This window comes from Myotis davidii, unplaced genomic scaffold, assembly GCF_000327345.1.
Source record: "Myotis davidii unplaced genomic scaffold, ASM32734v1 scaffold570, whole genome shotgun sequence".
Taxonomy (NCBI): Eukaryota; Metazoa; Chordata; class Mammalia; order Chiroptera; family Vespertilionidae; genus Myotis; species Myotis davidii.
Genome location: NW_006283631.1, coordinates 1,623,647 through 1,636,806, shown reverse-complemented (window position 1 = coordinate 1,636,806; position 13,160 = coordinate 1,623,647). Strand labels below are relative to the sequence as shown.

At 36.3% G+C, this 13,160-nt stretch overlaps 1 protein-coding gene across 2 annotated transcripts in view; it reads right to left on the bottom strand.

The window, feature by feature from the left end:
- Positions 1-13,160, bottom strand: part of IFT80 (intraflagellar transport 80) — a 106,227-nt gene that overhangs the window by 55,315 nt on the left and 37,752 nt on the right. For both annotated transcript variants that reach the window (XM_006753815.2, XM_015565500.1), the window contains exons 6-8: positions 6,396-6,505; positions 2,906-2,995; positions 2,018-2,155 (exon numbers count right to left, since the gene is read on the bottom strand). In XM_006753815.2, the coding sequence (XP_006753878.1) occupies positions 2,018-2,155; positions 2,906-2,995; positions 6,396-6,505 (338 nt within the window). The remainder of the gene's footprint in view (positions 1-2,017; positions 2,156-2,905; positions 2,996-6,395; positions 6,506-13,160) is intronic.

Here is a 13,160-nt window from a genome sequence, read left to right as displayed (position 1 = left end):
CGACTGGTTGCTATGACACACACTGACCACCACGGGGCAGACGCTCAATGCAGAAGCTGCCCCTGGTGGTCAGTGTGCTCTCACAGGGGGAACGCTGATCAGTCAGAGGCCAGGCTCACGGCTGGCGAGTGCAGGGGCAGTGACGGGAGCCTCGCCCACCTCTGAGGAAGTCGGACATCCCCTGAGGGCTCCCAGACTGTGAGAAGGCACAAGCCAGGCTGAGGGATGCCACCCCAAGTGCACAAATTTTGTGCACCAGGCCTCTAGTTTGTCCATAAAAAGAAATGATGTCCTGATATATGCTGCAACATGGTCAAACCTTAAAAATATCACACTAAGTGAAAGAAGCCAGTCACAAAAGGCCACATAATGTTTTAATTCTATGTATATGAAATGGCCAGAATAAACATGAAAAGAAAGTAGACTAGTAGTTGCCGGGGACTAGGGTGATGTAGGGAGAAATAGGGATTGACAATGAGTGTGTGATTCCTTTTAGAGGGGAAGAAAATGTCCTAAAATAGGGTGTGGTGATCATTACACAATCTTATGAATATACTAAAAAAAGAGTAAACTGTACACCTTAAATAAATAAATGCATAGTATGTGAATTACATCGCAATAAAGTTGCCTTTTTTTAAAAAAGCAGGCAGAAACTTGAGGGGAGTCAAAACTAAAATGGACAATGTTAGAGTGTAATACATTGTGAAAATGAGAGTACCTATTCTACAGACTCAGAATCATTGATAAAAAAAAAAAAAAAAATCAGATGAAAAGTACTCTATTAGCCCTAACTGGTTTGGCTCAGTGGATAGAGCGTCAGTCTGCGGACTCAAGAGTCCCAGGTTCAATTCCAGTCAAGGGCATGTACCTTGGTTGCAGGCACATCCCCAGTGGGGAGTATGCAGGAGGCAGCTGATCGATGTTTCTCTCTCATCGATGTTTCTAACTCTCTGTCCCTCTCCCTTCCTCTCTGTGAAAAATCAATAAAATATATTTTTAAAAAGTACTCTATTATCCTGATTTATAACTAAGACAAGACAAAAGACCTACAGGAGAGAAACTTAGAAAAATAGATAAACTTTAGATAATCTATGGGAGGTACCATGAAAGGAAGTCAAACATGAGATGGGCCTTAAAAAATGGGTAGAACTCACTAAAAATAAGACAAAGGTGAGAGCATTCCCATTCCACGAAAGAAGGCTGAGAGCGTCAGTGAGAGCAGAGAAGATTCAAAAGTCAGTGTTCGACCTGATTTGAGCACAGATAGAAGTTAGGGAGTTGTGGGAGGGAAGACTAACTGGATTTTATCGCATCAGGTTTAGGAGAACTTGTAACGCCAGGCAGAGGACTTTATTAACAGTCTAATTAAGCCACAGAACAATTAAGTGATTTCCTCATAGTTGGATAGTATGGAACAGTCCCACTCAGATAATGCTGCTGCTTTTGGAGCAACTTAGTCTTCCAAGTACAATCAGGAATGCTGTGGAGCTTGGCTTTTTGTTTAAGTTCTAAACAGAACTGGTGTGATGGAAGGCATAGTCTCTCATGTGTAAAACGCCTCACACATATTCAAACATGGAATTCTTGACAAAAAAAAAGTTCTTTGGTTTTAAAATGATAATTTTTAAAATTTACTATCAATTTCTTACCAAAAATATGCAACCAAAATTTTTGTACAAAATATATTTGATAATTTTAAAAAGGTTTAAAGCTGAACTCTCCATATTGATTGAGCATAAATGTTAATACTTTAACTACTTTATCATCTTTTACAATCATGCTTAAAATAAGTTATTTCCAGAAAGACAAATAGTAGAGAACATACCTATTCTTCAAACTTAAAGAGTTTGGTCTCATAAGTCTGGAATTGATTGAACCAGTGTAATAATAAGACAAATCAGAAAGATTCAAACAAATGCAAGCATTGAAAATGTTTTTTAAATATTGAGAACCAGGTGTGTTGTGCATTACCACATTTATGACAACACATCTGTGATTGCTCACCACTATAACTTACCCCAGTTTTATCACACAAACGTAAAGTATGAAACGATCCAACAGCAAATAATTCTCCATCTGGAGCCCAGGCAACTGAGGTAATAGGATGCTCATGGGGCTGTGAATTGTATAGAAGGCGGCCATAACTATCCCATACCTACAAAAGCAAATTTTTAAAAATCTTTTATAACAGTCATCACCACATTATTACAAATAAGCCTGTTCTACAGTGAAATATCAAGTAAAGATTTAGAAATCATCACTTTACAATATTGACAATTAAATGTCTTTACTATCACACAAGGGGGGTGGATAAGCTGTATTCCTTGAAACCTAAGTATCTCAAAAAATACATATTATAATAACGTCACAATTTTCAGAAGCTACTTAATTAATCAAAAAACACCCATTTTAAGTCCTTTTAAATAATGAAGTTTTGAGATGATGCATTTTTTTGCTTAAATTCTTTGTTCAACAAGTGTTCTATCAACTTTCTCTCAAAGCATTTATTTCAATTAAGTTTCCCCTTACTATAGTTACATTAAATCTTATTCTTCCCCCAAAATTATTTTGGTCTAAAGCTAGTAAATGTTTAATAAACCAATAAGCTTGATTTTTAAAAACTTAAATTGAGTTGATTTAAATTGAGTCACTAAAACTAGAAGCTGTATTTATGTTGCTACTTACTAAGTCAAATTCTATAGGTCAATGAGCACAGATAGAAGTTAGGGAGTTGTGGGAGGGAAGGCCAATGAGAAAGTCAGCACTTTAAAATACCACTTAAAATAATAACTAACAATACGTTAAATTACTAGAGTTAAATGACATGGCTAAAGTAAAGTACTAAAAGAATATCCATAGATGTTGAATACTTATCAACCAGGTGAATAAGTTCAAACATACATACCTTATATTTACAGTCTTCACCAGCAGATAAAATTAAATCATTGACTGAGTTCCAATCTACTTTTAAAATAATGCCATCATGAGCTTTCCACTATGAGAAGAAAAAAAGATATTAATTACAACTTCAAGAGCACTGAACAGTTTTTTTTTTTAATAGGAAAAGACATTTTGCCTCTTGTCCTCTCCCTGGAGATTCCCATCTTCCTTCATAGCTACTATGCATAACCTCATTTGCCTGTTTCATTTCTAATTTACACTAATGAAAGCCCCTAGCACTACAACATCCACTATATAGTTTACATCCTTATACATTTCCTCAGTTGCATGAACTTCAGATGGAAAATCACTTGCTGTTGAACTATTCCAAGCTTGACATTTGTGTGATAACACTGGAATGAATGTCATGCACTCCAAAACTTAAGTTAAATCCAAATCTTGCTCTCCTCTGTACAGTTGACCCCATTACTGCTGCCTTCATTGTTAACTAATTCTTTTCTTTTTTATAAAACTACTACTACCTGAACACTTTCTTTAGTACTCTCTTCATTCCCTCTGCATATTCTCCTAAGCTTCATTCTCTTTACCTTCATGTCACTGTCATAGTCACTGAACAACTAGGAAAATCTTCTGCTGCATTTACTATATAACAAAAGGATATATTCCACAGATATTTATATGTTATATGTGTGTGTGTGTGTGTGTGTGTGTGTGTGTGTGTGTGTATCCCAGAAATTGGCAATCCAGAAAGTAAGCATGGATGTCTTCTTGTCCTTAAATATACTAGTAATTCATGTGCCCATTTAGCTATTATCACACATGTAATTAAAAGCTTTCTTTTACCATATTTAAGCAGAATAATATAACTAAAGTGACCAATTAAAGGATTCTCTCTATAGATCCTTCCAAATGTATTATTTTTAAATATATACAATAAAATATTGAATTAGTGTCAAATAAAAATAATTCATAGCTTGTTTTATTTAAGATATGTAAAACTATACATTCTCAAAAACAAATGTCCTAAAATAAACTGCAAAGACAAAAATAAAATATCTGGGCACCGATTCATATATATATTTAGATAGATATACACATAGAGACCATTAAGTTTCATTTTAAACCTACAAAAATTTTGTTGTTCAAAACTTAGGAACAAAATATGATTTAAAGTTCCCTTATACAGTTTACCCATGAGTTTGAACTAGATGGGTCCACTTATATGCAGATTCTTTTCAATAAATACTGTAATTGTATTTTCTCTTCCTATGATTTTTTTTAACATTTCTTCTAGCTTATTTTATTGTACGAATAGAGTATATAATACATATAACATAAAATATGTGTTAATTGTTTAGGTTATGGGGAAGGCTTCTGATCAACAGCATGCTATCAGCAGTTAAGCTTTGGGGCAAAAGTTAACAGTTAAATTTTCAAGAGTGTGAGGTTTGGTGCCCCTAACTGCTGTGTTGTTCAAGGATCAACTGTACTGTTTTAGTATATCAATTTATATATTACATATATTTACTATTATATATAATGCACATTTTTCACTTATTTCTCAATGTTAGTCACTTCTTGAAATTCCTTTGGACAAGCTCCTTGATGCCAGAAACTGTTATTTCACCTTGAATATCTCACAGCTAGCATAGTGTCTGGTACATAGTAGGTATGCCCTACATTTTCACTAATTGAATAAATAAAAAATGTCTCCTCACTATAAAACCAGATTTGGGTCTCTAGAAGAGTCCATAGAGCCCATTTCATGGGAAATGAAATATTTACTTTTGAACTGTATTCTACAAGCACCAATTAATTAAGCATTCTTTTTTATGGACAATCCAAATTTGAGTCTATACTTATACCCAACCTTAGTTTTCCATAAGGAATAGAAAATTTGCACTATACTTTAACTCTTCCTCTCCTCTAGCTGAACTTTGGCATTGGATACCTTTCCTTCTCTCACTACCTCCTGGTTCAAAGGTTCTACCAAACCACTAAATTATAATTTATCAATGGTGACATAAGCATCTTCCTGAGTTTCATTCAAATAAGCCTAATTACAGGTATCTAAACAAGTCACATAATTACAAACTAAAAGGTTCATCTTGCCTGTTTTTGCTATGTAATTTCATAGCAGCTTTTCTGAGTGTAAGTGGTAGGAAGAACTCTGACTAAAGGCAGTCAGAACTAGTACTCTTTTCCAGCTTCTTCCTTTTGCCCAAATTCTTTTCCCTAGTTGCCTAAGAGCAAGCACTTGTATCTTCTATTTCCTTTATCCCATAGTTCTTAGCAGACTGTTCTGCAAGCAGTAACAATGTAAATGCATGCCGACTATATGATAAATGTAGCACAATCCATATACAAGTTACTAATATAAAACCTCAAAGTCATTTCTATCTCCTTACTCCCCCAAATCTGTATCTACTCAACTGTTAAATCTGATGCTTCTTCTTAAAACACCTTTATACTTGCTGTAGCAAATCAAACTCCAGCATCAAATCCCTTAACCCGACCTAGTCATTCTACATTTTTTTTCTGACCTCTTTAGCTCTAATTTATTAGGGACTGACTAAAATGTAGAAATAACTTAATAATGCATAATAATATCAATAACTCCTCTATGCTGTATGCTTATTGCATGTACTCAATATGCTTACTGTATGTACTTTCCAATGCACTTTGTAATTTAACTCATTTAATTCTCAATAATCCTATCAAGTAGGTATGAGTATCACAACTAATAAGAGAGCTGAGGCTCAAAGATATTTTATAACTTGCACTTGAATCCAGGTGACTAACTCCAAAGCCTATAGTCTTGTTCACCACATTAAATCATCATTTCCAACATGTGAAGAAAATGATTCTTCCTTTTAACACTGGAATCAAACACCAAAATTCTAGACATAGGCTCAAAGTTTTCCATTAATGTGTCCTATGCTGACCTGTTTTAACTGCCACCATTGTTTTGCTTCTACATAATGGGTAAAATTATACACACCTGATTTGTTCTAAATTGTTCTACATTATTTCCCCTCCATTCCAAAAATACTAAAAGAATGCTAGAGTCTTAAAGAACCCTCCAGTGTATTGAACAGATGAGGACAAAGAGGAAAATGATAGTAATGATAATAAAAAACACAGTCTAAACAAGCTTTTAAAGTTTTATGATTCCGTCCTGTTTTGTCTCAAATCTACACATTTGAAGCTGACTCTGCTAAAGTCAAAGATAACAATCATGCCAAATCATGTGACAATTTAGTAACACAAACCATATTTATGATTTACTGGTATGATGTGAGTTGGAATAAGAAGGAAGTGAACCTTGTTGGAAACATAACCAGATATTCCCTGTTCTATAATAAAGGCTGATAAAACTACAGCCTCAGACTGTAAAAAGACCACCCAGAAGAAAGGGACTCCCCTAAGAAAAAGACCTCTCACTTAGCAGTCTGGCAAATCCTGATAACAATTTACAAATGCCTGCAAAGTACCTGTAAAACTTTAGCATTTGGTTGAAGAGGTTTAATGATCAGCTGCTTGCCTGCTGTGTAAAGAACCTTTTCTGAATCAGGGTCCCATGCTACTGAATACACTGGTGTTCCTGTAAAAAGAAAAACACACCTGATAAACTTTTATTATCATGCCTTATAAAGAGGGAAATTGTTAAGAGGATCAAAAAAGTAATCTAGGGTGTCATTTCCTTTCCTCGTAATTCAAAAGCCCTTTCAAGCTGGACTGGGTTAATATTGACCATTGAAAATTTACATTGACAATTGACAGGCTATATGTTTAACTACTTTTGATCTTGCTGGGAAAAGATGAAGCTTTTAGGAATTCAAGATATTGTGCTATTGAAATACATAAAATAAATACACTACATTATGTTAAGATATAAAGAGGTGTATAAAGAGTATCATTTCCCATCAGCAATAACCATCAGTTTAAACTAACTTAATGCATAAATCTCCCACACAAAAATATACATAGTATACTCACCTTATAGATAATTCCCATTTTTTATGCTGCTACAGGCAACATAACTTCCCCTCATCTGCTGCTTAAGAAATAGTCTAATGAATAGAAATCACCCAACTCCAAAATGACTTAGCTCTCCCATCTATGAATTCACAAGTGACAAATTAACTATCTGATTAGGGAAAGTCTTACTATCAATTAAGTGTGGCTTTTGCCTGAAAGCTAGGCTAAGCAGGACTCAAATATCCTATAACCAGAACTAAGCTGACTCCACTTCCAGAGGAAAGATACAAGTTTAAGTTACCTATTATACTGTTATGGTCATCATTAACTAGTTTATTAATATTAATAAAGAAAGAGAGAAAAGGGGAGGCCAGACATTATAAGCATGGTCATCTGGACAGCTTTACCAGGAAGCTACAGCTTCACACTCCCAGGAAAACCAATAGTCCATTCCCTGCACATCACTGGGGGAAGGGATGGAACAAAGGGGAAGATGGTCACATGCCCAGCAACGTCAGGGTGACTTAGGAAAGGTACTTGCCTGTCAGTCTAGCCTGGGAAAAGGTCACTGGCTAGGAAGGTGAAGCCACTGCAAGCTCTAGAAATCTTAGGTTAAAATCCTCAGACAAAGAATTCCCTCTTTCGTTTCCTCCTGCTCTCTGGTTCCATGACTTGCACTTGCCCCTGCACTCACCTGTTCTCTCTCCATAGCCATGTGCTGTAGCAGTTGCATGGCCCATGGCCATGGGGACCCCACACACAATGAACTGAACTGGGAACACAAGCTAAGCCAGCCAGATGCCGGACTGGACTATACTTTAATATGGAACAGAAACTCTGGGCAGTGGCCTTAATCCTGGCCCTGCTGAAGAAAAGACTGGATTTTTTTTTTAGGCAGGACGAACGGAGATGGGACCTCCGGGGAAACCCCTTTAATTTTACATCACCACTAAAGCTTTCCACAAAATCCCATCCTCCTGTGGGGGGGTCTCAGGAAATTCTCTTCCTGCGGCACATCTACTGATAACAATACTATAAACTACACTAAATTTCATACTGCTTTCAATATCCTAGAATAGAATTTAGGGTTGGTATTTTCTAACTCAATTACGTTCTAGATTATCTTCTGGAAGGCTGTACTTTATGTGAGCCTGGTTTTTTGTTTTTGTTTAAAATAAGTATCATGTCTATTGAAAACATTAAATATCTATACTCCACTCTCTGACCAAGTTATCTATTAATTAGGAAAGTGAATCAGGTTATAAAATTGATCTATGAAATATATAATCAAGCTTTTAAAAGTTGTCTAGGACACCTATGTCAGACTATTGTAGCAACTGACCTGATGAGAATCAATGAATAAATCTTTCAAGAATTTACATTCTCGCCCTAACCGCTTTGGCTCAGTGGATAGATTGTCGGCCTGTGGATTGAAGGGTCCCAGGTTCGATTCCGAACAAGGGCATGTACCTTGGTTGCAGGCACATCCCCAGTGGGGGGTGTGCAGGAGGCAGCTGGTCGATGTTTCTCTCTCGTCGATATTTCTAACTCTCTATTCCTCTCCCTTCCTCTCTGTAAAACTCAATAAAATATATTTTTTTAAAAAAGAATTTACATTCTCATTAAAAATGAAATGTGAATCTGAAGTTTTATGGTCAACCAATATGCTTTAATTATTTATTTAAATTGTAATCCAACTGATGCTAATCAACAGGAAGTAATCAGTAATTAACAGGGAGTTAGTAAGATAAAAGTTTGTATTCAAGCGGCACCCTACTTTTTTTGTGCCACTTTCTTCCCAACGAGAACACAACTGTGAGCAAGTCTCAGTGGTATACAAGACTTAGGAAGTCTACTCTAGTCCAAAAAAATCCAGAAGCATGCCTTCCACAGTTTAGGTTAGACATTATATTGGGTCTAAATTTCCTGTTCAGCCAATGACATGTAGGATGGTTCTGTTACCAGAGAAACCTACAGATAGATGGCCAATGAGATGGCCAACCTCAGGAGACACTCCTCCTTTTTCTGTACTTGGTAAGTACATTTTCTTGGAATATTTTCTGGGAGTAGCCAGGAGCTGACCCGGACTTCAAAAGTAAATCTCCAGATGAACAGAGTTCAACTCTAATAAACACCCCCAAGAAATATAAACCCAAATTTCACATATCTCAAATGTGGTTTTTGGGTGAGGGCTGGAAGGGAACAGAGGAGGAAAGCGTATTTGATAAGTTAATGGAATTATAGGTGCCTTCTTTATTTCCATTAGTATAATTGTAGTTATTATGCTAAAAATAAATTTATACATTTTAATTCTAAATTATCAAATCTTCATGAATACACTCAGTAAAATTACACTTTCCTGGGGTGTACACTAAACAATGACAAACATCTACCCCCAAGGAAATAATTCAGTAAATACAACTCCCATTGAGTTATACAGGATGTGACTCTAGTTCTTTAGTTGTGGTAAAAGGCACGGTTGGGGTATAGGATGAGGAGCTAGGGACGCTTTTATCCTCTTTAACATTTAATTTTTTGACCCCATTTGGTCAGCTGTGTCACCATTTCCTTGTTTATAAATCTTATAGATCTTCAGAATAATTATTTTCCCTTTTGGGACATGAAGATTATTCATTTCCTGTTTATAAAACAGTATGTTAAACAATAATAATTCTAAAGAAACAGGTATAATAACTATGGTTTAAAATAAGCTTCTGGAGAAAAGTTAAGTAATTCCTTTGTTATATCATGTGATTTTTAACCACATTTCTTCAATCAAAAGACAAAGAGGGAGCTATTTGTGATAAAGAACCTTAAATAAAATCAATAGCTACATCTCACTAGTTCAATCTTCCTAACCAACAATATTCAAAATGGATAAAACATCAAGAACTAAGAGAATTCTTTAGTATATCCACCCTTTATATTTATAATAAAATATTAAGTGTGAAACTAATGTATATATATGAATGTTTTCTTTTCCAAAAGGAGATGTACTACACATCGCTGTACAACTTCCTAAATTAGGGGGGTTCTAATAAAGATCACTATTGAAAGTGGATGAATTCCTTCAGAAAGAAAATAATGATTTCTAGTATGATGAAATCCATCCCATTAGCATTTAAAACCTATAATACTTCAAGTGCTTTAAAAAAAAAACATACTTATTTAAAAAACATACTTATTCCTAGTGCTTCACTTCACTTTGCAAAGTCAGTATGGAAATAACAAATTTAGCCTTTCAAAATGACTAACTTTAAAACAAAAAGTTTAGCAAATTATATAAGATGTTTTTAATTTTATCATTAACAAAAAACAGAGCAAAAAAAAACCAAAAATAGTTTTGTAAGTAATTTATTGCTTTTTATATTGGGAATTTTTATTTATGTTCCATTTCAGTTAAGACACTCAAAAAGATCTTGTTTTTCTGACTTTGTACAATAAGATCATGTGACCTTTTTGACATTTTTTAAGAAACCACATGCACCTGGGGTTGTGTTAAATGTCAGACCCTTATCTCTCTGTAAAACAAATTATCTAAATTCTTTCAACCTGTTGAAGGCATTTTAAACCACAGAAGAGGAGACAAAAATGTATTTCAATTGTTTTAAGGAAGTACATGGTCAAATATACCATGTTTTTCACATTCATACTAAGAGGTATCCCCTAAAAATGTTGTTTTTGAATGTTTTTAAGAATGCTTTTGAAACAAACGCTTCACTATTCTAATAAAGCATTTGCTATTTTTGCCTTGAATGCAATATAGATATATATTGAATGAATATCAGGAAAGTGCACAGAACAGAGTCCAGTACTATATTAGCACTATGACTACTACCAAAAATTACTTTATAATGCAATAAGCAACCACTTGTTTATTGTGTTGTTCATGGTAGTAGGTACTTAACGTTTTTGTTACATCATTAAAAATTCAAAAACCAAGAATTATTTCCCTTCATTTTATTTGTAGGAATGTGTACTAATAATAGGTAATCAAATGTAATTTATTACATTAAAAAATGAACTTCTGGGTTATGTATGTCACTGGGCCAGTACAAAGAAAAAGTGTAAACAAAGGCATTTGTTTCTTTAGTTTCAACCTCTCCCTTGAGGACCTCAACTTGCCCCGTACCTTCAAGACCTGTCACCTTTTAGTAACTGACTAAAGTATGCAACTCCACACATACTCACTCAATTATTCTTCCCTCTGAATTCTTTTTTTAAACATATTTTTATGGATTTCAGAGAGGAAGGAAGAAAGAGATAGAAACATTAATGATGAGAGAGAATCATTGATCAGCTGCCTCCTGAGGATCAAGCTTACAACCGGGGCATGTGCCCTGACCAAAACTAAACTGTGACCTCCTGGTTCACAGGTCAATGCCCAACCACTGAGCCATGAGGACTGGGCCCCTCTGAATTCTTTACCTTATAGGATATCCATTCCTCTCAGCCATGGAGAACTATTCTTTTTTTTTTTTTCAACTACTACCACCACTGTCTTTATTCAAACCTTAATCCACACTAGCATGGAACATTTCAGTAACTTCCTTATTGGCCACTCCCATTTAACCTCTATCTCCTCTAAGCCCATTTCTTCATACTTCAAAGCCCAGTCAAAAGATGCTGCAATATTCACCAGGAAGCTTTTCTGATACTTCCTCCCCCACAAGTCTTAATCTTTGCCTTGCTTGTCCTCCAGAGCACCTTATAGCATGAGCACATTCTGCTTTGTATTATAGTTATTTATAGTTCCAGTTTACTCCTTCACTACATGCATATAGATATGGTCCATGTTTCATTATTCCATTCTTCCATTTAAATATAGTGTGAAAAAGGTCTGCAGTACTCTATTCCAATTTTAACCTATAATCAAAATATATAACACAAATAGGGGTTAATTATAATTATCCCTGGCCTACACACTATTTTTCTTTAATAAAAACCAACAACGGGAGAGAACCAGGATGACAGCATAAGGTATAAACCTGTATGTGCTGCCCCCCACAACCACATTAAAACTACAACTAAAAGATAAAACAGCTATCATCCAGAACCACGGGAAAGCTGGCCAAATGGAAGTTCTACAACTAGAAGGAAAGAAAAAAGCACACTGAGACTGGGTAGGAGGTGCAGAGGTGCCAAGAGCAGAGGTACAGAGGCGAGCGCGAGGCGGGCTGCAACTGGGTGCGCGGTTTTTTTCAATCGGAAAGGGATACAAGCTCCCGAATGCAGTGAATTCGTTTACGAAGAGACTCTAGGGTCCCAGACTCCTACAGGGAGAAACTGGACTATCTTGTAGCGGGTCGGAAAGCAAGGGTGGCTTTCTCACAGAGCTGCTCACAGGGATCATTGTTACTGTCGGGGCATGGGACTCGGGGACTCAGGACGCAGAGACGGGAGACGCGAGGAGTTGCGAAGATGGCTGACGACAGCCATTGGACAGCCATTGCTGTTTGCTCCGCCCTGGTGATTCTCTGAGACCCTGCCCCACTCAATTTATATTCCCACCCAAGCTGTCCGCAGCAGGGCAAAGGAACCGCCTGTCCTTTTGCAGCCTAACCTAACAAACTGCAGCTGGGTCAGAGAGCTCCAAAACTTCCAAACCCCAAACAGAGAGGAGAAATCTGCTGATATTGCTGTAGCTCCTGCTGGGTGGACTCACTCAGTGGTTGACATGGAGATCCAGGAGCCTCGGTACCCAGTGGTCAGACACCAGATTTCAACTCCTCACATCCATAAGGGACACACTCAAGAGGCAGGCTCAGTGAGCACCAAAGCCCCACTGAAGCAAGTTCTACCCTATAAGGGTGTCTCCAACACAGCAGTTCTTCCACTATAGACACAGCAGGTCCTCGCAGTCAGCCAAAATGCGGAGACAAAGAAACATGTAACAAATGAAAGAAATGGAGGAAAGCAAACTACTGGACATAGAGTTCAAAACCACAGTTATAAGGTTACTCAAGAATCTTCTACAAACCTCCGAGGAACTTAGTGAGACCTTCAAAAATCTTAATGAGAATGCCAAAAAAATGGAAAAGAAAAAAATTAAACATACACTGACTGAAATAAAGAATAATATACAGAGATCCAACAGCAGACGAGAGGATCCCAAGAATCAAGTCAAAGATTTGAAATACGAAGAAGCAAAAAACAACCAACCGGAAAAGCAAAATGAAAAAAGAATCCAAAAATACGAAGATAGTGTAAGGAGCCTCTGGGACAGCTTCAAGCGTACCAACATCCGAATTATAGGGGTGCCAGAAGAAGCGAAAGGG